Here is a 26,942-nt window from a genome sequence, read left to right on the forward strand (position 1 = left end):
CATTGGGGCATTCTGTCTTCAGGAAACCCACCCACACAGATTACTACTTGAAACCTGATTCCCACCACCACCCAGCCCAAAAGAATTCTCTCATCAAAACTTCATACCATAGGGCTCATTGCATTTCGGACCAACACCACCTGACCAGTGAATTAAAACATGTACACCTGGCCCTCAAAAGGAATGGATACTCTGACCGTACCATCCGCCAAGCTGTTTCTCCCCCCATACAGAAACAACCAGTCAAAACCATCACACTCCCATATATATAGCAGGCGTTACTAAAAAGATTTCCAAAATTCTAAACAAACACAAGATCCAGGTCCGGTTCAATACAGTACACAAAATTCGTGATCTGATCCCATCCGTGAAGGATGTCATTCCTGACTTACAGTACCCCGGGGTTTACAAATTGAGTTGTACCTGCGGTGATTGCTATATCGGGGAGACAAAGCGACATGTCTCTGACCGAATTCGCGAGCACAAATCAGATTTGAAACACGGCAGAACGAATTCTTCTGCCGTAGCTGATCACTGTTACAACGCTGTGGGTGATCACGATATAATTTTATCCAATACCAAGGTTCTTTGCAAACCCACGGGTTTTTATCAGAGATTTGTTCACGAGGCAATTCAGATCTACAAACACAGACACAATTTCAACCGAGAAGATAGTTTCAAATTAAGCAACCATTGGAAAGATGTTCTAAATCGAACCAAACATTAAACTAATTTTCAATGGTACAGCATATTTTTCAAGTAGTGGTACCCCAAACTTTCGCAGCTCTTAAAAATTTCCTTTTCACACCATCAATAGGTAGACTCCCCCTCCCCTTCTCGCCAACCGGCATGTTCACCCGCATGTACACCACCTCTACACCGTGCGTCATGCTAAGTCGGCCAATCAAATGCAATTTTTTATGCTAATTCCTTTGTCAAGGCAGCTTAAAGGTCGCGATCTGAGCGTGGTTGTGTTTCACTCCAGCACTGTCCTCGAGACAGTCTGCTCCCTTCACCTGATGAAGGCCGCTTGTGTTTTGGCCGATACGTCGTGATTTTTGTTGTTTTATTTTTTACCTACGTGACTTTACCGAATAGAACCAAAGAGTATGGATCCTTGCAGTCACGAAAACTTTAAATCTAGAACACGTTAACATATTTTACGTAATTATTAAAAAAATATATATTTTCATTTTTACATTTAATTTATAATTTCATCACAATATATACAACAGACGGGTGATCTCACATGAGGAGCGTGAGTAGCGGCATGGAGAGTTCGACTCCTGCCACCTCGACAACCGCGACGGCGACGTCTGGGGCCGTTTGACCGGGGAAGTACCGAGACTTGAGTCGTTTACAGAGGACTATGGAGTGAAGATTTTTCGCTGAAGCAGTGGGGCGAAGGGCTAAGCAGCTATTAATGCGAGTAGGTCGATGGATGATGATGAAGTGGATGATAATAATAATAACCATGCTGAAAAAGTTACAACCAATACCCACTCATCCGCACCCAACACCCTCCCACCCGGTAATCTGCCACTCCCTAACCCATGACCCACCCAGCCATCTACAAAGACCTCCCCCCCCCACCTCTCACATCTCTCCACCAGCCCACACTCATCTCATGCCTGCACAGGTGCCCACCCCATCACCTGCCCATCCATTCACACACCCACCCAACTGATCACTCACCCGAAAGAACCAAAGAGTATGGATCACTCACCCACCAAAAAACCCGGCCATCCATTCACACACCAACCCAACTGATCACTCACCCACCCAATAACCCGGCCCATCCAACTCACACACCCACCCAGCTGATCACTCACCCACCAAATAACCCGGCCCACCCTCCAACTCGCCCATCTGCTCACCCGCCCACCTGCTCAACCCCACAACCAATTCAGCTGCCCACCGACTCACCCATCCAGCCGATCGCCAACCACCAGGACTAAAACCGCATCCCAAGAAAAAAATTATTTTACAAATGACCATCAGAGATCACGAGGCACAGATTGAACACATGAAGTTGATGTAGATTTGAAACAATTCCAAATTTAGAATTCTAAAACACAGATGCTGAATAAATAAATAGTAATGACTGCGACGAGTATAATGTTTAGTGTTAGACCACGTGAATATAAATGTGTCGTTAAAGCCCCCACCACCTGACACAGCCAATCAGTAAAGTTTGCCACTTAAATAAAAAGTGCCAACTAGTTACTACTTCAGCACACCGGTGGTGTATTCGAGAGTAAATCCACAACGATGACAATTCCGAGTATGACCTATTGCTGGAGATTACAACCATCTTCATCAGGCGATAGCCAGAATTGTCAAAAGGTAAATGCCGTACGTTTACTCTCCAACACACAACCGGTGTGCTATAGTAACTAATCGGAATGTTCTGTTTAAGTGACAAACTGTAATTCATTGGCTGTGTCAGGTAGTGGCCGGTTTAACGACACTTTATATTTAAGAGATCTAACCCAAAATGTAAAAAAATATTACAGCTAATATTTCTCACGAAAGCCTACCTATAACTTTAAAACTTTAATAAGAATTTACAACGTGCAGTTTACTCTGAAAAAACCCAGCCTCACCCTATCTGGTGTAACCAGTCTGTGGGAAAAATCCATCACCGTTTTCATGGTTACAATGGGTTTTTTGTATAAATATATCAATTGCGGCTCTTACACCCTGACACTGTGAATGTGACGCCACGTCTACACAGGTGAGCAGGGCTGCCGCAGGGAACATTCCAGGGCGCGTCTCGTGGTGTTTATAATTTAACTGCAGGTGAAGTCAGTTCGTTTGCTTGTTCATCGTGGCTGTTCTGTGATTTTTTTTTACATTTTGCTGCGGTGGCTCTGAGATATTAACTACCTCGCCTTGTACACAGGAGGTCGTGGGTTCGATCCCGACCCTGACGCCTGCTGCTGTATATTTGGAGTTTGCGTCTTTCTCGCCGTGGTCCTGTAGATTTTTCTCCGCTCCCTCCGCTCTCCCCTCGACATTGAGAATCCACGTCACGCGTTCAGAGTTTTTGGCTGAGAAAATGTCCACGGGAAAAGTCACTTCGCTGGGCTTTCATTTGTGGCCAGGTCGCCTTTGGGAAAAATAGCTATGTAGCTCAGTGGACCTTACTACCTTGTAAAATATTTTTGTTATTTTTTATAGAATCTGCCAAACTCAGCGAGTCCAGGATTTAAAATGTCAACATTGACAAGAATAGGTGATGAAGAATTGTTTTTTACGTGATGGTGATTTTAAACGTTGAGCAAGATTTTTTAATGCATATTATGAAAATACACAGTGATAATCATACCGATTTTGAGCTTAAACGAACGACGATGTTTGTTTAGCCAGAGGCTGTTCGCTGTTGTTACGCGTGAGGCCACCCACCCAGGGACCCAGCCACTCAACTGCACGCCCTCCCAGCCACCCTTCCTCCCTCCATCACCGCCCGCTCGCCCACCCTTCACCCCATCCTCCTGCCCATCTGTTTCCCCTCTCATCAAAAAACCACCCCATTCACTCACTCAACCTCCACCACCACCCACTCACTCGCTCGTACCTTCGATGAGCACGAGTGGCTACGTACACTGCGAAATAATTTCAATATACATACTCACCTACTCACCCACACACCCACTCACCCAACCACTCACCAACACCCACTCACCCAACCACTCACCCGCACACTCACAAACACACCTCCGATTAGCACGGTTGACTACGTACGGTGTGAAAGAAGTTCAACATACATAAAACCACCGTCCACCCAGAATAAAACTGTGTGGTAGGAATAAAAAAGACGAAAAAATATTTGAAAGATGAACAGAGGGCGCATGAAGCCAGTAGTTAAAATATTAGTTGATGAAGGTGGAAGACGATTACAGACTGCGAACCTTGAGAAAAGGCCTTGCAAGAAAAAAATGGATAAAGAAACAGAAGGAAAAAAAACAAGTTCACCTTTACATCAGAATGTTTGCACAAGGTGCGGTTCCATTGTGCAATGCACACAGCCTGACCCTAGCCGGTCAATCAGCTTGTGGGACAAACCGTTATCACCGTGTGCCTGGCTGCTGCTGCTGGGTTTTGTTTGTAAATATATTATATCACTTGAGACCGGTCAAAACTATATATGTATGTTGAACTTCTTCCACACCGTACGTAGCCAACCGTGCTAATCGGAAGTGCAGGGGAAGGACAACAAACTAAACACAAAAATAAGGTTTAGCTAACACAGTGCGTGACTGTAATGCCATGCGGCCGCCGTGTGGAACATTCCAGGGCGTGTCTCGACGTATTTATAACTTAAATGCAGGTAAAGTCAGTCCATTTCCTTGTTCGTCTCCGCTGTGTGAGCAGCTGCTGCTGCTGCTCCTCCGTGAGCCGCGGCGAGCGACTGAGTCCGAGTGAAGCCATGGGCCATGGCGAGCGCGTCTCCCAGTGATTGTGTAGACAGTGAGCTGAGCTGCCCCATCTGCCTGTGCACGTTTGACTGCCCCTCCACGCTGAGCTGCGGACACTCGTTCTGCCTCCGGTGTCTGGACGGTGCCTGGGAGAGAGCGAGCAGCTTCAGCTGCCCGCAGTGCCGAGCGGTCTTCCCTGAGCGACCCCAGCTGAAGAGGAACGTGGCGCTCGCCAACCTGGTGGAGCAGCTCAGAGTTGGAGAGAGGATGGCCGCAGTTGTCTTCTGTGACGGCTGTGATGATGGCGAGACTCCTGCAGCAAAGACCTGCCTGAGGTGTGAGACTTCCTTCTGTGAGTCCCACCTGAAGCCTCACCTGAAAAACCCCAAGTTGATGGACCATGTCCTGGTGGCTCCCATTGTCAGCCTGGAGGAGCGACGATGCCAGCAGCATGGAGACCCTTACAGGTTCTTCTGCAAGCAGGACGAGTGCCTGGCCTGCATGGTCTGCACCATCGCAGGAGACCACATCAGTCATCAGGTTATCACGCTGGAGAAAGAGCACGAAACAAGGAAGGTGAGGCCTCCATACAAAGAGTGAGAACCACTCAGTTGCAAACCAATGATACAACTAGAGCTGATAGACAGTGGGCATAACGACGTGGGATGTAAATCATCAGTGTGGGCCAATTCCTTCTCCACTGTCCCTTGCCTTTCAGACTGTTCAGTCAGTAGAGGCTGACTTACTGGCCATCACTGTGGAGGGCTCCGTGTGGAGTGGGGCTGAGATGGAGCCGCTCAGGGAGTGGAGTCTCCTCTGGTGACTTCGTCTCTTACAGAGTGGAGTCGGAGAGGAAACGCTAGCGGTGGAGGAGAAGAGGAAAAAGGCGGAGGTGTCCGTGGGACAGATGAAGGCCGCTCGCCAGGACGTGCAGGTACGACGTGTGGGTGCTGTGACCCTGTGACCTCCACCCTGCGTGGAGTCTGTGACTCTCCCTGTGAGAACAATTCCGTAGATCCAAGTGAAATTTTGTTAGTCTTGAGTCAATGTGTAATAACGGTGCAGAATACTGCAGTGTTATGGCTATGGGTGCTTGAAATTTAAACAAATGCAACATTTATATAAAAAAAGAATATCTCGTGAGACTGCAACGCATTTTTCAGGATAATTCGAATGTCTTGCAATGGGTGAGACAATAGCACAGTATGGTGTAACGACTGCATTGTATTAAAAACCAACAAATAAAACAAATACAATTAGGATCAAAATATTACTAGAAATCGGCGGTTAAATTTTACAACACGAGATGCGACCCTGAAGAGATGCCTGGCGTTACAAAATGGAGCGGATATTGGAATGTGGTTCAGTTTGTGTAACTTGTGGGTCGGGGTAGTGCCATCTGACATTGCCACGCTTCATAGGCTTCAGAATTGTATTACCCGATCCTCAACAACTACCCAGCAGGGTGTGGTAATCAAATAGCGTGCTACTCGCAATAACATCACCGGGTCACAACTCTCCTTGCTCAGCAGAGACAATACTGCACACAGGTTCACCCGATCAAAATGTACGTGTTCACATACAGTACACCATCATATGGTTGTGCACTCACGGCAGTGTGCAGTAAGAGTGTTTCCTTTAAAATACTATACAGAGTTCGTACCTCTCATAGAGCATGGAGTTAGAGAGGATGGGTTATTTTTATTAACCGAATATATGTTTATTTTATCATGTAAGGGCTACTGAGCTATGAAGCTCTTTTTTCACAAGTTACCTGGCTATCTTAAATGATAGTCCAACGAATTGGTTTATCACGTAGGCAATTATTGCAGCCAAATACTATAAACGCGTGATGTTGATTCTAAATGTGGAGGGAAAACCCAGAGGACCCAGATAAAAACTCACGGAACGCGCAGTCTCCAAATATACAATAGGCGTCAGAGTCAGAATCAACCCACGATGTCCTGCAAACCCGGCGAGGTGGTTAACATCTCGCCACCGTGGCAACCAGTAGCTCTCCCACAGAGCAGGTTCTCTCTGAGACCATTCCACCCACCAGTCATTCAAAGTTGCACCTCCAACAGGGGCTGGAAACTCAGCAGAGATGAGACTCCCCTTACCGTGAGCACTCCTCCGCCTTGGCTCTCTCGCCGATTGCTCCCACGGTGTCAGCTCGCGGGCTTCTTCCCAGCGTGGTCCCACTCCGTGGAGTCTCGCCTGGTCCTGCCTGAAAGTTCTTGTCCTCCAGACACAGACCTGAGTTGGTGTCGTGTCCTCCACACTCCTGAAAGGCTATGAGGATAGATATGCACTCGTTCTGTGTATCGCACATCAGTGTGTTTATTTACTACCCTCCAAGTGTAAGTGGACTGCAGTGAGATGATGTGCCATCTGTCTGACGCCTTTAAAGCTCTTTTCTGGACAAGTTTCCTGGCAATGAACGTCGCTCCCGTTCAATTCTTCTTCGCAAAATTGTGGGTCACGTGGTCTTTCCTAATATGGAGTGCCTGGCTCTCCACGTCGAAGCTCCTCCCCCTCCTGTAAATACGCTCTACCCGTATGGTGATCTCTCGCACACTCATTAACTCTCTTCCAGAAAACAATAAAATACAATAATTATTGTCCACTGTCAATTTGTACACAATGTTCGTCACAACAGTGAATGCAGGAATCACTATAAAGTAAACATAATATATAAGTTATGGAGATTTAAAATCTGTTTAATTGTATTACAGTTCGCATGAATGTATCGTGTATTCGTTATTGAGTATCGGTGTCGTACATGTTAATGGAAAGGATAATTACGTAATTGCGTCGACATTTGATGTCTTCAACGATATTACTATACGCTTGTTTTTTTTGTTGTCACCTGCATAGATTTCCAATGTAACGCAAATGCTGCTGTAAAAGAGGGCACCAAGTCACCTGGTGGTATTAATAATTTACACAAAATAACCATGTTGTGGAGAATATTATTACAAACAGATAAGCAGACACGACATCTTCATATATATGTCTCTATGTCAAAATTATGCATGTAAGAAACTTTTAAAATCCCATCAGCCCCACTAACTGAGAGTACATAATTTAAGAAGTATTGATTCAGTACAGGAAACTTTGGAGAGGTTCATGCATCATATAATTTTGCATCTGATTAGGATCCATATAAAAAATTGGGTCATTGCCTATAATTGTTGGCAGGTCATCAGCATTCATTCAAGCAAGCCTGGCACTGCTAATGAGACACTCCATGTCAAAGCAGGTCCAGAGTTTACATGTACTGAATCAATGGTGCTAAAATTATGCATTACCAAATAGCTGTGGGGCTGACAGATTATGCAGACAGATCTGCGAAGTAGGCGACTTGTGTGCTTATCGATTGTATCAATAATTTGCAGATCATTATCAATACACCTCTGGATGAAGGCTTCCCAACATCGTGCTAACCATTGAGGCTAGTGTGGCCATACTTAGTTGCGCTGGTCAACTACCTCCTCATTAGGGTTGACAACTTCCCAGGTTTGACTTGCACAGCTTAGGAGTTGGCTTCGGTGTTCGGCTGGTAGGAATTTATTTCATAATATAGGTTTTTTGGGGGGTTAAATCGAGTAGAAATATTAGTGTGTCGTTAAAACCCACCACCACCCGACACAGCCAACCAGTAAGGGTTGTCACGTAAACGGAACATGCCAATTCGCACAATGGACAGGAAGGACAAGATCAAAGGGCTCGCATAATGTGCATGCATAATTTACACTGGCATCTTTAATCCTCCTCACCCCACTTTGCGCAAGGACGCAGAAGTGTGGTCACCACTTCTATGCCTCTATATAAGGAACGAAACAGATGGCCTTCTCCACAAATCTGGCTGTCGCCCAATGAAGCTAGTTGTAATTACTGGTGAAACGTCGCTAACAGATGGTAAATGTTGTGGCTTGGCTCTCCAACACACCAGTGTGCTGTACTAGTGACGAATTGGCCACGTTCTGTTTACGCGACAACCCTTACTAGTTGGCTGTGTCGGGTGATGGCGGGTTTTAACAACACATTTATATATTTACGTGATCTAACCCCCCAAAAGACGCTATTGTGGATATTGGTTAAACCAGGAATTGATTTGTAACAGAATGTGGTCATATTGGCTTGAACTTCATTACATTATACTGCATGGTTTAGATAAACCTGGGCCGACTATTAAATATGCCTGGGTTTAGTCTGTGGAAAAGGTAGCAAACATACCTCCACTATCCCACCTGGTAATAGGGCTGTGAAAAAGTGAATTGATATAATTCGTCACACGCCCTTTGCAGGATTCCATGGCCCAGACCAAGGTTCGCATCTCAGGCGAGTTCACCCGCATGAGGGCGACGCTGAACGAGGACGAGAGGGCAGCTCTGGACCGCGTAGACGTGAAGGGGCGCGAGATGCTGTCAAAGATCGAGGAGAACATCGCTCATTACGAGCGCGAGATCAGCGAGCTCCAGGCAGCAGCCACGCGCCTGCGCGCTCTGCATGAGGAGAGGGACTCGCTCACGTTCCTGCAGGTAGAGCGCTTGCGGAGCCTGGGCAAGTGTCCCAGTTTGACAGAGCCCTCAGCAGTAGAGAAACTCCTGGCTAAAGGGTTCACGTATATCAGCACAGGCCCCAAGACTTGGAACAAACAGTGACTGGCTACTGACAGCTTCGATAGTACAGCAAATAACAACTAACACACGGTTACAGGAACCTGGGAATAGAGACCAAGCGAGGAAATTTCATGGACGTTTAGTGTGAGGAAATGAGAAAAAGAAATGTGGTGTCCTGCAATACGGTGGTTAACCCATTCCAGTTCTCAGACATCTGCAAGTTACAGCGTGGCTCCCATTCACCGTTGAATATTGGAACACGCTAGTATTTAGCGTAAAATATATTCAGAGAGGCATAGTGCCTTTATTTTTAAAACATTGTAGTCACCGCAGAGAATGGTAGCGACACGACCGCACTCTGCGATAGTGGGGGCCAAACTGTGCCAAATGCCCTCCTGCATGGCACTGTCAGAGCCTTGGTGCTGATAAAGTTATATTATTTTAGTTCTAATAACAAAAGAACACGTATCAGTACACTTACAGTACACGTACTGATAACAAAGGAAGTGACCAACCACAAAGACAGAGTCTGTGTGCATCTTCATCCCATTAACACATTAAAATTTTAATCAAATTGTTTATTTTCCAAGATCTCTTTCATTACCCTCACCATTTCCTTCTTTTGGTCACCGTCCAATGAATGATCTTACCTTGGTTGCTATTCTCATCGTGTTGTACATTAATACAATAATACACTCTGATCACTACTGTCCATCTATGATTAAATGTACCTTATATTATTGATCATTTCCGTCCATGTTTTCTTCCACAGGGTCATATGAAGAAGACAGAGAGGTACCTTGGTGCACTAACACAGGCTGAGGCTGGGTTTGCTCAACATGTGAATGCGTTAGTAGGAGAGGGATTTGAAGAACTCAGAAAAGAATCGGCGAGGGTTACTGTGCTTCAGCGCATCCATCTTCCTCTGTCCATAGTTGTGCAAATTTCCTTAAGGAACCTGTATTCTAAATTTAGATTTAAAGCTTTCGTGACTGCAGGAATTCATATTCTTGGTTCTTTCGGTAAAGTCACGTAAAAGGGAAACAATAAAATAATAAAAATACGAAACAATAAAATTCTCACAACGTTTCGACTGCAACACAAGCAATCATCATCAGGTGTGAAAACCACAGCAAGAAAATTTGAAAAAAATTGGCGGTTATTTTTAACGTTAGCACCACGGAGTGCGATTTGACAGTTTGTTCAGATGGACGAGTCCATCTATGTTCGGAAAAGAGGAGGGGGGAGACGAAAATAATGGATGCGGTCTGAAAGCCACCATAAGCGTGAACAATCAATTAAGACCCGAAATGGTTTATCAAATTCTTCCAATGATTGCTAAGCCAGAATCCATCTTCTCGGTTGAAATTGTCTCTGTGTTTGTATATGTGGATAGCCTCATGAACGAATTTCTCATGGTAGCCAGATGGCTTGCAAAGAACCTCTGTCTTGGAGAAGTCAATTTTTCCATGAAAATGTTGGCTACTACCGGAGATAGGGGGGAACCCATTGGGGTGCCCTCAGTTTGTTTGTAGAAAGTTCCATTCCAAGTGAAGTATGTATTGGTTAAGCAGTCTCTCACCAGTCTTCAATGATTGCGATGGTGTCAGGTACAGGAACTTTGGTGAATAAGGAAACTACATCAAAACTGACAAGCAGGCCGTCTGGGGACAGGGAAATACGCTTGATCGTCGATACCAGGTGAGTAGAATTTTGTACCGCAGAGGTGGTTTTCCAGTGAAAGGCCGCAGGATTTCAGACAGTAAATGTGAACTCACATGGTGCAGACAGCTTGAGCTTCTCAATGACTCCACTCAGCCAGCTCACGTTTTCTGTCTGAAATCCTGCGGCCTTTCACTGGAAAAACCACCTCTGCGGTACAAAATTCTACTCACCTGGTATCGACAATCAAGGGTATTTCCCTGTCCCCAGACGACCTGCTTGTCAGTTTTGATGTAGTTTCCTTATTCACCAAAGTTCCTGTACCTGACACCATCGCAGTCATTGAAGACTTGGTTCATCAAGGACTAAACACTGAGGTACCCCCCCTGGTAAGACACTGCTTAACCAATACATACTTAACTTGGAATGGAACTTTCTACAAACAAACTGAGGGCACCCCAATGGGCTCCCTCCTATCTCCGGTTGTTGCCAACATTTTCATGGAAAAATTTGAGACTGACGCCATCCAGAATGCCACTCTGCGCCCAACCTTATGGAAGAGGTACGTGGATGACATTTTTGTCATCTGGCCACATGGCCGGCCTGCTCTAGATCAATTCTTTGACCACATCAATTCCATACACCCAGCCATCAGATTTACCATGGAAGTCGAAAAAGATGGGAAGCTACCTTTTTTGGATGTCCTAATAAAAAAGAGACCTGATGGTTCAATGAGCCACTCTGTCTACAGGAAAGCTACCCATATGGATGCTTACCTGAAACCGGATTCCCACCACCATCCATCCCAGAAGAATTCCCTCATTAAGACTCTGCATCATAGAGCCCAATGCAAATCCGACCAGGAACACATAGCCAGTGAACTCAAGCACGTACACCAAGCTCTTAAGGCTAATGGTTACTCTGACTACATAATCCGCAAAGCTATCACTCCAACCATGAAGAAGGACCCTCTTGAGGAGCCTTTCAACACCATCACTTTACCTTACATTGCGGGGATCACAAAAATAGATCTCCAAAATCTTGAATAAACACAAGATCCAGGTCAGATTCAACACATTACATAAAATTCGTGATCTGGTTCCGTCTGTAAAAAATGTGATTCCGGACATACAGTATCCTGGCGTCTACAAACTAAGTTGCCTCTGTTGTAGTAGTTACATTGGAGAAACCAAACGACATGTCTCGGACTGCATTCGTGAACACAAAGCAGACCTAAAACACTGTAGGATCAACACCTCGGCCGTGGCAGATCACTGTTATAATTCAGTAGGCTCACATGACATTGACTTCTCCAAGACAGAGGTTCTTTGCAAGCCATCTGGCTACCATGAGAGATTCGTTCATGAGGCTATCCACATATACAAACACAGAGACAATTTCAACCGAGAAAATGGATTCTGGCTTAGCAATCATTGGAAGGATTTGATAAACCATTTCGGGTCTTAATTGATTGTTCACGCTTACGGTGGCTTTCAGCCAGCATACATTAATTTTTCGTCTCCCCCCTCCTCTTTTCCGAACATAGATGGACTCGACCATCTGAACAAACTGTCAAATCGCACTCCATGGTGCTAAAGTTAAAAATAACCGCCACTTTTTTCGAATTTTCTTGCTGTGGTTTTCACACCTGATGATGATTGCTTGTGTTGCAGTCGAAACGTTGTGAGAATTTTATTGTTTTATATTTTATTATTATTTTATTGTTTCCCTTCTACGTGACTTTACCGTAAGAACCAAGAATATGAACCTGTATTCGTTCTCTGCAACGTTAACGTTTTTGTTTCGTTGTGGCCGTGCTCACGCACCATGGATCTACTTTTTAGGATAGCCAGGCAACTGGCTAAGCGGGAACAACCGTGTTACAAATCGAAATAAACTGAATATTGAACATTACCCTGCCCACCTCCTGCAGGATTCTACCCTAAAGTGATTTTATTCTCTTCATCTACCCTGTGCTGTATCAGTGCTGTGTCTGCACTGTTTGTATGTCTACGTGTTGACATGCGCTCGTGTGAAGTCCTCTCTCCCTTCCCCGTGTGCTTAGGACTGAGAACCCCCCACCACCCGCTCCTCCGAGTGACTTGACTTTGGGTGACGTGAGCTGGCTGAGTGGAGTCATTGAGAAGCTCAAGCTGTCTGCACCATGTGAGTTCACATTCACACGGCCAAGACCCGTATGTATGTATGTTCAACTTATTTTCCACCGTACATTGCCAACCGTGCTAACAACCGCCATTTGTCTCTAAGTGGTGGTTACTTCACCACGGCGCTAGTGGCAGACTAAGTGTATGTTAAGACCACGTGAAGTATCGAACGCCCGCTGACAGGTCACGGGACAAACCCAGATGCCATGGGTCGACTGACTGAAATGACTGGCCGATGTACCACCCGTGCCCCCTACTGTGCCAAGGAGAGGGACCAAAGGATAGAAACACACATCCATATAAATGCAGGCAGGTTTAGAGGACATATATTTGTTTTTGCTTGTCGAAGATGGTATCCTATTCATCATCATTCCCCCAATGAGTTAATCAAACCTGGCTCAGTGTAAAGGGGAGGTCTGTGCTGTTGAAACAGCCAAGCCCAAATAGCAGGGCCCTGGGTTCAAGCCCCATTTTTACTCCTATTCAGGATAGCCAATATCCTCAAATGTGATGAGTCTAGCCTTAGCTTAGTCTCCAATGACTGAACAACAGATCCAACCCTCACCACTCATGGCACTCAATTCACTCTCAACTAGGGGTGAGGGCATCGATATCAGTGGCGGAGGTAGAGTGGATCTCAATAATGTAGACAACTCAGCTTCTGTCACACGGGAGTAATGACATCAACACCTTCATCATCATCCATGATCTATCCACTGCTGGATGAATGCCTCCACAAGTCAATGTAGTTACTCCATATCTCATTTTACATATCTAGAGCGCCTTAGCTTAATGCGCTCACATCGTCGCTCCATCTCTCGGGCAAACACTCACCATTGGCTGCTGCTCCATCATTAGTTTCGACCACCAGACCTCGTCCGTTTTGGCGATCTGTCCTGCCTGAGCACTCCTCACCATCATCACCACGATTCATGGGCAGATAGCCCGTGGGAAGTGTCCACTGCAAATTCCGTCATTTCTTTCCACTTTCCTCTGCCTTGTGCCAATATTCTCACGTAGTGCCACCTCTTTCTGGCACTAATCTCTTTTCTCATTTTGTGTTAGGTCTTCCTCTATGAGTCTCTACGAATCCTTATTGGTCTCGACGAGTCTCAATGGGTATCTACGAGTCTCAAGGAGTATCTATAGCTCTCCAAACATCTCTGGATCTGTGAGTCTCTATGGATCACTGAGTATCTGGGTCTCTATGAGTCAATCATCATCACGATCCATTGGCAGATAGCCTGAAGTAGGTGTCCACTGCACATTTTGTCATTTGTTTCCACTTTCCTCTCTATTTTGTAGTGCCAATATGCTCAAGTAGTAACCACATCTTTCTGGCACCAATCTCTTGTGATGTCGGCATGAAGCCATACTCTAGCACCACTACTTTGTTTTACTTACCAACTGGTTTGGTGATGCTGGCACTGCGTCGGCAGTGGTGCACAATCACAAATAACAAAACAACTCAACAGATTATTCAGAGCACACACATATTTATACACGTAATATGAAGAAGGACATTGCCGGAAACGTCCACTACCATATTTTTCCTTTTAAGGTAGTCTTATTGATGAATGCGAGTGTTTTTTTACTTAGTTTTAGTAGTAACTTATATTATGCTATTTAATTTGCCTGTATTCCCTTCTGCACGGGCTCCTGTTTCTGTCTGTCAGTTCTATTACAAGTGTGTACTTCTCCATCCTTATTTGCGCACTTTTCAGCTTTTGTTAAATGTCATTTGTATGTGTTGTGTGGTGTATGAAGACTCGGGAGGCAGAATTGATAGTAAAGGCTTACGCCAGTTTATTAACACAAGAGGTTAACACTACACACCAGAGGTAGGTGTCCCTACACTCGGCCCTTCACGAAGACCTCGGGCTCTATCTGCTGCTAGCCTTGGCTATCTCTTGACTCTCTCACTCAACCAGCACCACCCGACCGAGGAGAGCAGCACTCCACATAAACGTAGCCGGCTCTTGCAGACTTCTCTCAGCCCTACCCCTGGCTATCTCCTCAGACTCTCTCCATCCCGGGCTCCAATAATGACCCCGCTTTCGTCACCCGATCCCCCTTAAGTTTCCAGAGGTGACATGACATCATCGCGCCTCACCGTGCACATGACGTTATGTCTCCATACTACTCCTCTACATATGTATGCATGTTGAACAAATTTTGCACCATACGTAGCCAACCATGCTAATCTATGGGTCTCTGTGGGTCTCTATGGGGCTGGGTGTCTGTGAGTCTCTGTGTGTGAATATATTTTGAACTTCTTTTGCAACATACTGAGCCAACTGTGCTTATTGGAAGATTTGTCAGAATGTGTTAGTGTTCATGGATCTGAACAATTTAACACAATAGGGGCCACTGCACTGATTGAAAACTTTCACTGATTGGACACACGCTATGCTGCTTTTCATTGTCAAGTTCAGATGTCTAATAGCACTCCCACCTGCTCCCCCCACACTTGCTCATAGACGTAAAGTGTGGCTGTTATATCACGTGTTATTACATGAGAAATTGATAAGGGATGAGAGCCTCTCAGTAAAATAGTGAACATTCTCATTCATTTAAAATTGATTAATACGGAATGGGTGAAGTGTCCATTCCAATGTAACAGATGAGTCCAAGGACAATGCATAAATTATCAGAGTATTGTTTTTTGTTTACATTTTGACTGCAAGTATTGTGGTTAATGTAGATATGATTCCTTGCAAAAGGTGTCAGTTTTGTTGCCAGAAAAAAGGGGAAACCCCTATTAGTATATTTTGGTACTGTCAAAGGAGGCCTCATGATGAGTGAGGTGCTGTTGCTATTTTGCGTGAAATGTTTAACAAACAGACGCTATGGTTGTGTTTAATAGGATTCATTGTTAGTACCGTACTTGAGGCTGGGAGATCCAGACTCAGACACCTTTAAGATTCTTGGGGTGCATTGTTGATGCCTGAAACTCTCAGAATCAAAGGCACCCCCTGGATTCTGTGTTCATATTCAGATGTTTATCAGAAAGCCAGACCAACGCATAAGCTTGGTTGGCTGTGCAAAGCACGAGACAGGAAAAACGGTATAGGAATAGGTTTTACCCTTTTAACTGGCACAAAAACTGACACCTTTATTCAAGGCATCATGTTTGCAATAACCACAACACAAGCAGTCAAAATGCAAAAAAGACAACTCTGATAATAATATGCACTGTCCTCAAGGACAGTGCATAAAAGTCGTCTCGGCTGTGGACCAATCAAATTCAAGGACAGTGCCAATATTATTATCAGAGTTGTCTCTTTTTTGTTTGCATTTTGACTGCTTGTGTTGTGGTTATTGCAAACATGATGCCTTGAATAAAGGTGTCAGTTTTTGTGCCAGTTAAAAGGGTAAACCTATTCCTATATCTTGTTTCTGGCAAAGGAGGCCTCATAATGTAAAAGGAAAAAAGGTAATTACAATAAAACATATATCAATATATCTATACATTGATATATAGCACACACACAAACACAGATGAGTGTACATCACTCTTACATTGCCTCTATTAAGACCACACGTGTGCAGTGCCGGATTAAGCTCGTGCAGAGCCTGTAGCATATATTTTAAAGAGGCCCTAAATAAATAACAATACACGTAAATATTAAAATACATATGTTTAACTTGCAAAGTAAGGTAATTTAATCTTTTCATTTCCTATACAGCCAGATAATACGACAAATCGCTAACATTAAACACCCAGTCGTTCATAAAAGTTGAAGGCAGTATAGTACTATAGTAATAGCGCAAGTGTAGAATCAATGAAGTAGAATTGAGACCTTGAAAGCATTTAGGCCCTCGAAAGTGCCCGGGCCCGTAGCATTTATAGCTACTTTTGCTACGAGGATAATCTGGCACTGCACACACACGAGTGTACATCACTCTGACATGGGCTCTATTAACACCACACGTGTGTATACGATCGAGTTAGCAAGCTGTTGCTATCATGCGTGTGAGTGTGGTTTATACACACGCTATTATGCCGAAGATTCTTAGGATTTCATTATTAGAGTACTTGAGGCTGAGAGATCCAGACTCAGATGAGTTGAGGATTCTTAGGGTTCGTGTTACAGCCTGAAGCTCTCAGAATCGAAGGACACTTTAGTGTTTATTAGACAGCCAGACCAAGGCATTACCTAAATCACTACACAGGCAACAAGAAGTTAAGTACAAAAGAACACGAATCGATATCTACCGATACGTTGATATAGACAGAGATCCCTCGTATGGCCTTAACCGACTCTAGGGGCAAGTGCTGTTAGCGAGCTCCTATGAAGGCCGACACGGCCTTCATAGGAGCTCGAGTGTACATCACTACACCATCACACACACGAGTGTACATCACTACACCATCACACACACACACAGAGTGTGCATCACTACACTATCACACACACAGAGTGTACATCACTACGCCCTCACACACACACGAGTGTACATCACTACACCATCACACACACAGAGTGTACATCACTACACTATCACACACACAGAGTGTACATCACTACACTATCACACACACAGTGTGTACATCACTACACTATCACACACTCTACTATCACACACACACACACACGAGTGTACATGACTACACTATCACAGACACACACACACGCGTGTACATCACTACACTATCACACACACGAGTGTACATCACTACACTATCACACAGACACGAGTGTACATCACTACACTATCACGCACACAAAGTGTACATCACTACACTATCACACACACACGAGTGTACATCACTACACTATCACACACACACACACACGAGTGTACATCACTACACTATCACACACACACAGAGTGTACATCACTACACTATCACACACACACACAGAGTGTACATCACTACACTATCACACACACGAGTGTACATCACTACTATCACACACACACAGTGTACATCACTACACTATCACACACACAGAGTACATCACTACACTATCACACACGCACACAGTGTACATCACTACACTATCACACACACAGAGTGTACATCACTACACTATCACACACACACAGTGTACATCACTACAACAACAACAACAACCGCCATTCGCCACTAAGTGGCGGTGACGTCACCACGACGCTTGTGCCAGGCTATGTGCACCCTGAGGCCACGTGAAGTGTCGAACGCCCGCTGGCAGGAGGTCACAGGGCAGACCCAGGTGCCACGGGTCGACTGACTGAGATGACTGGCTGATGCACCACCTGTGCCCCCTACCGTGCCAACCTGCTGTGCTTTAGCCACCCGGCGCTCCGCTCGCTGTTGTGAGCGTCGCTCCTCCGCCCTCCGTTGTTGTTGGAGGGCGACTGCCTCCAACTGCCCAGTAGCATCCTTCACGAGCCTCCTCCACAGAGGCCGATCTTGACACCGCTGGTACCAGTCATCGGCAAGTCCACTCAGCTCCACGTCCTCCTGTACCACATCACTCCATCTCTTCTCTAGCCCGTGCCGCGCCCGCTTAGCTCCCTCAATCCGGCCAAACAAAAGCTGTTTCGGCATGCGGTGGCTGGGCATGCGGGCTACATGACCCAGCCATCGCAGCCTTGCCTGCCAGAGGAGCTCACCGATGGGACCCTGCCCAGATCTTTCAAGGATTTGTGAGCTCCTCACACAATCCAGTCTGGTTAAACCCAGGATGGATCGTAGGCAGGCCAGCCTAAATGTTTCTAACCGGCGAAGATGTTCCATTAGGGGGGTCCACGTTTCGCAAGCGTAGAGAAGGGAGGGAATGACCGTGGCCGAGAAGACCTGAAGCTTAGTGCGGAGCGACAGACCAGGTAGCTTCCACACAGCGTTACGCAACCGATGAAAAGATATTGCCGCTCGACTGATTCGGAGTGAGACCTCTGCTGTTAAACTGGAGCCAGTCATAAGCACACTGCCCAGGTATGGGAAACTCTCCACTCTCTCCACAACTGCCCCATCACCGATTGGGAGTTGTGGGGGTGGAGTGTCCGATGGTACAAAATACCCAGGCAGGTGCTTAGTTTTGGTGGGGCTGATGGTAAGGCCCCACCTCTTAGTGGCACGCTCCAGTCTCAGCAGCAGCATCACTACACTATCACACACACACAGTGTACATCACTACACTATCACACACACGAGTGTACATCACTACTATCACACACACACAGTGTACATCACTACACTATCACACACACACACAGAGTGTACATCACTCCACTATCATACACGCACACAGTGTACATCGCTACACTATCACACACACTGAGTGTACATCACTACACTATCACACACACACACGAGTGTACATCACTACACTATCACACACACACAGTGTACATCACTACACTATCACACACACACACACGAGTATACATCATTACACTATCACACACACACAGAGTGTACATCACTACACTATCACACACACACACACGAGTGTACATCACTACACTATCACACACAGAGTGTACATCACTACACTATCACACACACACACAGTGTACATCACTCCACTATTACACACACACACGAGTGTACATCACTACACTATCACACACACGAGTGTACATCACTACACTATCACACACACACGAGTTTACATCACTACACTATCACACACACACACGAGTGTACATCACTACACTATCACACACACGAGTGTACATCACTACACTATCACACACACGAGTGTACATCACTACACTATCACACACAGACAGTGTACATCACTACACTATCACACACACGATTGTACATCACTACACTATCACACACACAGTGTACATCGCTACACTATCACACACAAAGTGTACATCACTACACTATCACACACACAGAGTGTACATCACTACACGATCACACACACACGAGTGTACATTACTACACCATCACACACAGAGTGTACATCACTACACTATCACACACGAGTGTACATCACTACACCATCAAACACACACGAGTGTACATCACTACACTATCACACACACAGTGTACATCACTACACTATCACACACACACGAGTGTACATCACTACACCATCAAACACACACGAGTGTACATCACTACACGATCACACACACGAGTGTACATCACTACACTATCACACACAGAGTGTACATCACTACACTATCACACACACGAGTGTACATCACTACACCATCAAACACGCACGAGTGTACATCACTACACTATCACACACACACACACAGTGTACATCACTACACTATCACACACACACAGTGTACATCACTACACTATCACACACCCACAGAGTGTACATCACTACACTATCACACACACACAGAGTGTACATCACTACACTATCACCCCACCTCGTGTGCCGGCCTTCACAGGTGCTCACCAACAGCACTTGCTCCTACAGTCTGTGAAAGGTGACACACGGGAGATGTTTGTGTTTGTTGTACACACACAGAGACGCTATGGCGGTGTTTATATCCACGCTGCTGCTGCTGTGATCCACTGCCTCCCACGGGCACTACCGCACAGTAGGGCTGAACGATTAATCGATTCCAAATCGAAATCGCAATTAGAAACAATGCGATTAGCAAATCGCAAAGGCTACGATTTTTTGCGATTTCAAAAGTCCTGTCAGTCTCTATTTGGAATTGTTTCGTGTTTTATTAATATGAATTTATTTAACTTAACAGTTTTTACATGTTTGATTGTTCTTTTTTAATTAAAATATTTTAATAAATACACGTTGGAAACAATTAATATCTTTAAAGTTCTCATCCTTGCAATAGAATAGAAAGAGCAGTTCATATCGTTATGGTATCACGTGGTAATGCTCCATCACGTGTTTTAAATCTATTACACAATGAATATCGAACTGAAGCTTGATTTACAATGTTTTTTAATCGCAAATCAAATCGCAATGTCAGAAAAATCGCAATCAGAGATTCTCCCCAAATCGTGCAGCCCTAGCGGACAGAGCGCCCCACCTCCTGGCACCTCGCAAAGCCCCGCACGGGCAGCCACCACCACCCTGCCTAGCAGGTGCTACAGGCTGCGGGGTCACGTGGTGGGACAGTCACCACCCTGCCTAGCAGGTGCTACAGGTTGCGAGGTCACGTGGTGGGGCAGTCACCACCCTGCCTAGCAGGTGCTACAGGCTGCGGGGTCACGTGGTGGGGCAGTCACCACCCTGCCTAGCAGGTGCTACAGGCTGCCGGGTCACGTGGTGGGGTAGTCACTACCCTGCCTAGCAGGTGCTACAGGCTGCGGGGTCACGTGGTGGGGCAGTCACCACCCTGCCTAGCAGGTGCTACAGGCTGCGGGGTCACGTGGTGGGGTAGTCACCACCCTGCCTAGCAGGTGCTACAGGCTGTGGGGTCACGTGGTGGGACAGCCACCACCACCCTGCCTAGCAGGTGCTACAGGCTGCGGGGTCACGTGGTGGGACAGTCACCACCCTGCCTAGCAGGTGCTACAGGCTGCGGGGTCACGTGGTGGGGCAGTCACCACCCTGCCTAGCAGGTGCTACAGGCTGCGGGGTCACGTGGTGGGACAGTCACCACCCTGCCTAGCAGGTGCTACAGGCTGCGGGGCTACTTGGCGGGCAGCAGCTGGCAGTGCAGACAAACGCACCGTTGTACTGTACTTCTGTGCTCTCGCCTGCCTTCGCCAACGCACGGTAACCGGCGTGGTGAAGTATGGTCAATTCCCCCACGACCCGCATGGTGCAGGGAGGCCCTCATCTAGCAGCGGATTCACAAAGTGCCCGTTAGATGTCATCACACCGCTAGCTACGCGCTACAACGTTGTGTAACAATGCTCATTATGAATTGCTCTATTGTAGTGTGCGTGCGTGTTAGTGCACGAGTGATATTGTTAAAGTGGTGCTGTTGATACCACGGCTACTGTGATTATCGTTACTGCAGACGGACGCTCACCGACTGTGGACCCAAACTCGGCCCACAACAACTTCCAGATTTCCTCGGACCTCAGGACGGTGACGCGGACCGCTGTCTCCCAGGGTCGCCCCGATCACCCACACCGCTTTGATGCCTGGCCACAAGCCCTGTGCTCAGAGAGCTTCTCGTCGGGTCAGCACTACTGGGAGGTGGACGTGGGGGGTGCGGCGGGGCGCTGTGAGGTTGGAGTCGCGTACGGGACGATCGCACGGAAAGGGCGTGGTGACGAGTGCAGCCTGGGAAGGAACGACTCATCCTGGGTTTTATATAAATATAACAACAACAGCTGGTGCGTGATTCATGGTGGTGTAAAGACCTCAGTGCCGGTGAGGGATCCTCCCCGGAGAGTCGGGTGTCACCTGCACTGGGAGGCGGGGCTGCTGTCGTTTTACCGCGCCGACTCCATGGAGCTGCTGCACTGCATTCACCACGCGTTTAGTCAGCCTCTCTACCCCGCACTGAGTGTGTGGGGTGTTGTTGTTGGTGACTCAGTGAGGATTCTGGATCTGAGTCGTGCGTCCTGAGAGCACGGAGTGTGAGCAGCGCAGATAAACGGGCACAACGCACAGACTCACGCACACAAAGACACAGATCCCCCGTGCAGCCTAAACAGACTGTTGGGGCAAGGGCTGTTAGCAAACGCCTCAGAAGGCTGACACGGCACTCGAGGGGGTGGGTGGCCAACACCACGACTGACCCGCCTTTGTCTCCCCAGTGGTAACGTTTACACACCGCACCAGGAACTCATTTGAGGCTGAGTCGACCTACGGGAGGCCCATGACCCGTTCGCCAACACCATTGCCGATTATCTGATTCGGTCCTGGGTCTCCCCTAGGGTCGACTCAGCCTCAAATGAGTTCCTGGTGTGGTGTGGAAACATCGCCACTGGGGAGACAAAGGCGGGTCAGTCGTGGTATTGTCCACCCACCCCCTTGTGTGCCGTGCCGGCCTTGATAGGTGGTCGCTAACAACACTTGGCCCAACAGTCTGTTAAGGATATACGTGGGATATTTGTCTGGGTGAGTGGGTTGGTGTGTTTATGCCTTTCTGTGTCTTTGTTATTGTGCCTGTGTCTGTGTGTGTCTTTGTCTTTGTGTGTGTCTGGACATTGTGCTTGCCACCCACCGCCTCGTGTGTCACAGTGCCAGCCTTAATAGTTGCTGCTCGCTACTTACAGAACTTGCCCCAACAGTCTGTTAAGGCTACGCGGTGAATCTTTGTCTTTAGTATATAGAGGGGCATGTGTGTAGTGTGGGGTGGAGCGGTGGTGCAGTGGTTAGCGCACTGTGGGGGGGGGGGGAGTGGGGGATTTAAGGTTCTCTCTGACGCCATCGTCCCTCGCACCGCACGCCGCGTGGCGCTCAACGCCGAGAGGGCGGAGCTCCACCGCGGGCGTGCTGGGAACACGTGTCACGTGACGCTACGGGGTGACGCGCGCCGTCCCCCTCGCGGTCACTCGCTCGTTGGGCGATAAACCCGGGGTGGGAATGGGGTGGGAATGGGATGGCATCACTATGACATGTTTGTCATAACCAGGGGTTGAGTGACTCCTCCACTCACACTTTATTTTACAGGGCTAAGAGAGAAAGAAGCCATTTTAAAACCCAGTAGGAGGGCTTTCGCCACCAATATATTCCGTAATAAAGGTTGGTTTTGTTTATTGTTTTAATTATCTTTGGACCTCCAGCCACAACATTCGATTCATGGGATAACGCCTTCCTCTGCTGACAAAAATTGGAACTGTCTCTTGACTTTGAAGTCCGTTATTTAATTAAGCCTGATATATATCTAGAGTGAAGATCTACCTTACACAACAACACGCCTAATATTGTCTCAACACGCATTAATAACACAGACACTGTGTTATTACAGAGATAATGACAATGCGAACTCCAAATATACAGCAGCTGTCACGGTACTAATCTAACCCACGACCTCCTGCATACCAGGCGAGGGAGTTAACATCTCCGAGCCACCGCAGCGCCCCTTCTTAACGTGAGACACCAATCTGGTGTGAATCTAACTCGAGTCTCAGGCTGTTTAGCAACGCGTAGATTAATATGAGACGCATTGATTATATCGTACCAGTTGTGTAGTTGTGTGAACGCGAATCGCATTGTGCTCTGGGCTAGGGGTGAGATTTCTACTTGCGTCATTTCTGGCATGGGTTTGACTTGTTTTGATTTTTTTCATTTGTGTGACTTAGGTCACTCTTGTCAATGAGACTCTTCCTGGTCTCCAGAGTTCTCACCTCGTTAAATTTAAATTCAACTCGACTCGGTCATCATTATCATCAGCAGAAGTATCATCAGCAGAAGAATTAGTAACAGCAGCAGGACCAACAGCATCAGCAGCAGTAGCTCCATCATTAGCATAATCATCGTCAGCATCAGGAGTAGTACCAACAGCATCAAAAATAATAGAAGCATTATCAGCAGCAACAGAATCATCATCAGTAGCAGCAGCAAAAGCAGCAACAGTCACTCTCACCTGGTTAAACAAGTAGACTTTAACACGTAGGCTTTCGCGACCAATATTATTCATAATAAAGGTGTCTTGGGTTAGATCGCGTAAATATGCATAGACTTGATTGGGTTACCTGTGAATTGGAATCGCATTTTATTGTGGGTCAAGGGTCAATGTGTGTGTGGTAATGAATAAAAACATTATATCTGAACGTGTTTACTGTGCTGGGATGTATGGGCTCACATGGTGGTGAGATTCCTCGTCTCTGTGGCTTGTCGGTGGCATATTCTTGGTTCTTTCGGTAAAGTCACGTAGAAGGGAAACAATAAAATAATACAAATATAAAACAAAATTCTCACGACGTTTCGACTGCAACACAAGCAATCATCATCAGGTGTGAAACCCACAACAAGAAAATTTGAAAAAAGTGGCGGTTATTTTTAACGTTAGCACCACGGAGAGCGATTTGGCAGTTTGTTCAGATGGACGAGTCCATCTATGTTCGGAAAAGAGGAGGGGGGAGACGAACAATAATGGATGCGGTATGAAAGCCACTGTAAGCGTGAACAATCAATTAAGACCCGAGATGGTTTATCAAATCCTTCCAATGATTGCTAAGCCAGAATCCATCTTCTCGCTTGAAATTGTCTCAGTTTGTATATGTGGATAGCCTCACGAACGAATCTCTCATGGTAGCCAGATGGCTTGCAGAGAAACTCTGTCTTGGAGAAGTCAATGTCATGTGAGCCTACTGAATTATAACAGTGATCTGCCACGGCCGAGGTGTTGGTCCTACCGTGTTTCAGGTCTGCTTTGTGTTCAAATCTTTTTTGTTGTGGTTTTCACACCTGATGATGATTGCTTGTGTTGCAGTAGAAACGTCGTGAGAATTTTATTGTTTTATATTTTTATTATTTTATTGTTTCCTTTCTACGTGACTTTACCGAAAGAACCAAGAATATGACTCCCTGTAGTCACGAAAGCTTTAAATCAAAAGTTGACGGTGGCAGTTTGACATCTTGATATCAGTGGTGGCTATGCACGTGGCCTGTAATCCCGCACTGTGGAGGTGAGGGTTGGTGGGACCCCTCGAATGTACTGAAGCTCACTTCCTGAAGGAGCCGAGGAGAACTCCCTACATCTTCAAAGTGTGGACTAAAATCTTCTGTCCCTTCTGTATGGGATTGAGTGTACTGCCGTTTTAGGATGCAGCTTTTCTCCGGGTCCTCCAATTTCTTGCCACATGCACACACCCAAACATTCATTGACTAAAGACATCTTAACATACATAGAGGAGCGCAGAGATTTGGTAATCAGTTTTCACATGTAGGTGCTCGCGAACAATATCGTCCATAATACAGGTTCTTTTGGGTTAAATCGAGTCGATGAGCATCCATCTGTAGTAATGATGATCACAGTACCCGTATAATAAAGGTTAAAAAAGCACAACAATAACAATAGCACTCTGCAGGCAGCACAGTTGGTGAGAGCATAGGAGTACTGTACAGCAATGTATTTGTCTGCAATGCCATCTGCTGCCTGCCACATAGCCCTGCAGCCTATAGCACCTGCTACGCATGGTGGCCTCCCATGCGAGGCCTACCCAGACCCAACACCTGCTCAGCTTTGCGAGATTTGAGGTGGTGTGTGTGGCAGTGGATCGCAGCAGCAGTGCCGTAGCGTATGTGTGCGTACAACAACAACAACCGCCATTCGCCACTAAGTGGCGGTGACGTCACCACGACGCTTGTGCCAGGCCATGTGCACCTTGAGGCCACGTGAAGTGTCGAACGCCCGCTGGCAGGAGGTCACGGGGCAGACCCAGCAGGTGCCACGGGTCGACTGACTGAGACGACTGGCTGATGCACCACCTGTGCCCCCTACTGTGCCAACCTGCTGTGCTTTAGCCACCCGGCACTCCGCTCATTGTTGTGAGCGTCGCTCCTCCGCCCTCTGTTGTTGTTGGAGGGCGACTGCCTCCACACACAAGCAGGATAGCAACAGCACCTTCATTCCATAATACACACGTGTAGTGTGAATGACGCTCATGTAATAATGAATTACACTCGTTTGTGACGTATTGACGTCGAGGTGTTGCAGTCGTGTATATGGGCAGTGGTAATTTACTGTTGTGCATATATACCTTAGTCTGGATCTGTGAGCTCAAGTTGTAAAAAACTGAACACTAATAATTATAAAAGATGCCTGAGTCTGGATTAAACAGCCTCAAGTTTGATTACTAAATCCTAAAAATGCTAAGAAAGTCTGGATATGAGCCGTAAGTAATAACACTGTACACTATGCATCCTAATTGTGCCTCAGAGAAGCAACGATTGGACTCATTTGTTACAATGGAACGAACATTTCGCCCGTTCCTTATTCATCACTAATTTCTCGTGTCATATCGCGTGATTTAACAGTCACGCATTTTGGAATATGACCGAGCGTGGGGGAGAGCTTGTGGGAGTGCCATTGGAAAACCGAATTTGACAATGAAAAGCAGCAATGCGTGTGTCCAAGAAGAGAACGGTTCCATCCATTGCAGTAGAATTTATCGTGACAAATTGTTCAGAACCATGAACATTGACAAATTCTGACAAATCCTCCGATTACGGTTGAAAATAAGTTTAACATAAATACGTGTGTGTCTTGGCCATGTTAAT

At 46.4% G+C, this 26,942-nt stretch overlaps 1 protein-coding gene across 1 annotated transcript; it reads left to right on the forward strand.

Annotated features, from left to right (window-relative positions):
- The first annotated feature begins 4,341 nt into the window (after positions 1 to 4,341).
- On the forward strand, positions 4,342 to 24,490 carry LOC116956940 (E3 ubiquitin-protein ligase TRIM11-like). Its single transcript, XM_076054885.1, has 6 exons — positions 4,342 to 4,997; positions 5,260 to 5,355; positions 8,732 to 8,965; positions 9,819 to 9,841; positions 12,774 to 12,874; positions 21,781 to 24,490. Exons 1-6 carry the CDS (start codon positions 4,440 to 4,442, stop codon positions 22,335 to 22,337), a joined length of 1,569 nt encoding a protein of 522 aa, XP_075911000.1. The 5' UTR covers positions 4,342 to 4,439; the 3' UTR covers positions 22,338 to 24,490.
- Positions 24,491 to 26,942: the final 2,452 nt, after the last annotated feature.

Source organism: Petromyzon marinus, chromosome 68 (genome assembly GCF_048934315.1).
Source record: "Petromyzon marinus isolate PM22_M1 ecotype Great Lakes invasive population chromosome 68, UKy_Petmar_22M1.pri1.0, whole genome shotgun sequence".
Taxonomy (NCBI): domain Eukaryota; kingdom Metazoa; phylum Chordata; class Hyperoartia; order Petromyzontiformes; family Petromyzontidae; genus Petromyzon; species Petromyzon marinus.

Bases quoted from the DNA above. Each gene is read 5' to 3' on its own strand.
- LOC116956940 (XM_076054885.1), top strand. From the start codon at position 4,440: ATGGCGAGCGCGTCTCCCAGTGATTGTGTAGACAGTGAGCTGAGCTGC. The intron at 5,356-8,731 runs GTACGACGTGTG...CGCCCTTTGCAG, and splicing joins CCGCTCGCCAGGACGTGCAG to GATTCCATGGCCCAGACCAA. The intron at 9,842-12,773 runs GTACCTTGGTGC...CCGTGTGCTTAG, and splicing joins CATATGAAGAAGACAGAGAG to GACTGAGAACCCCCCACCAC.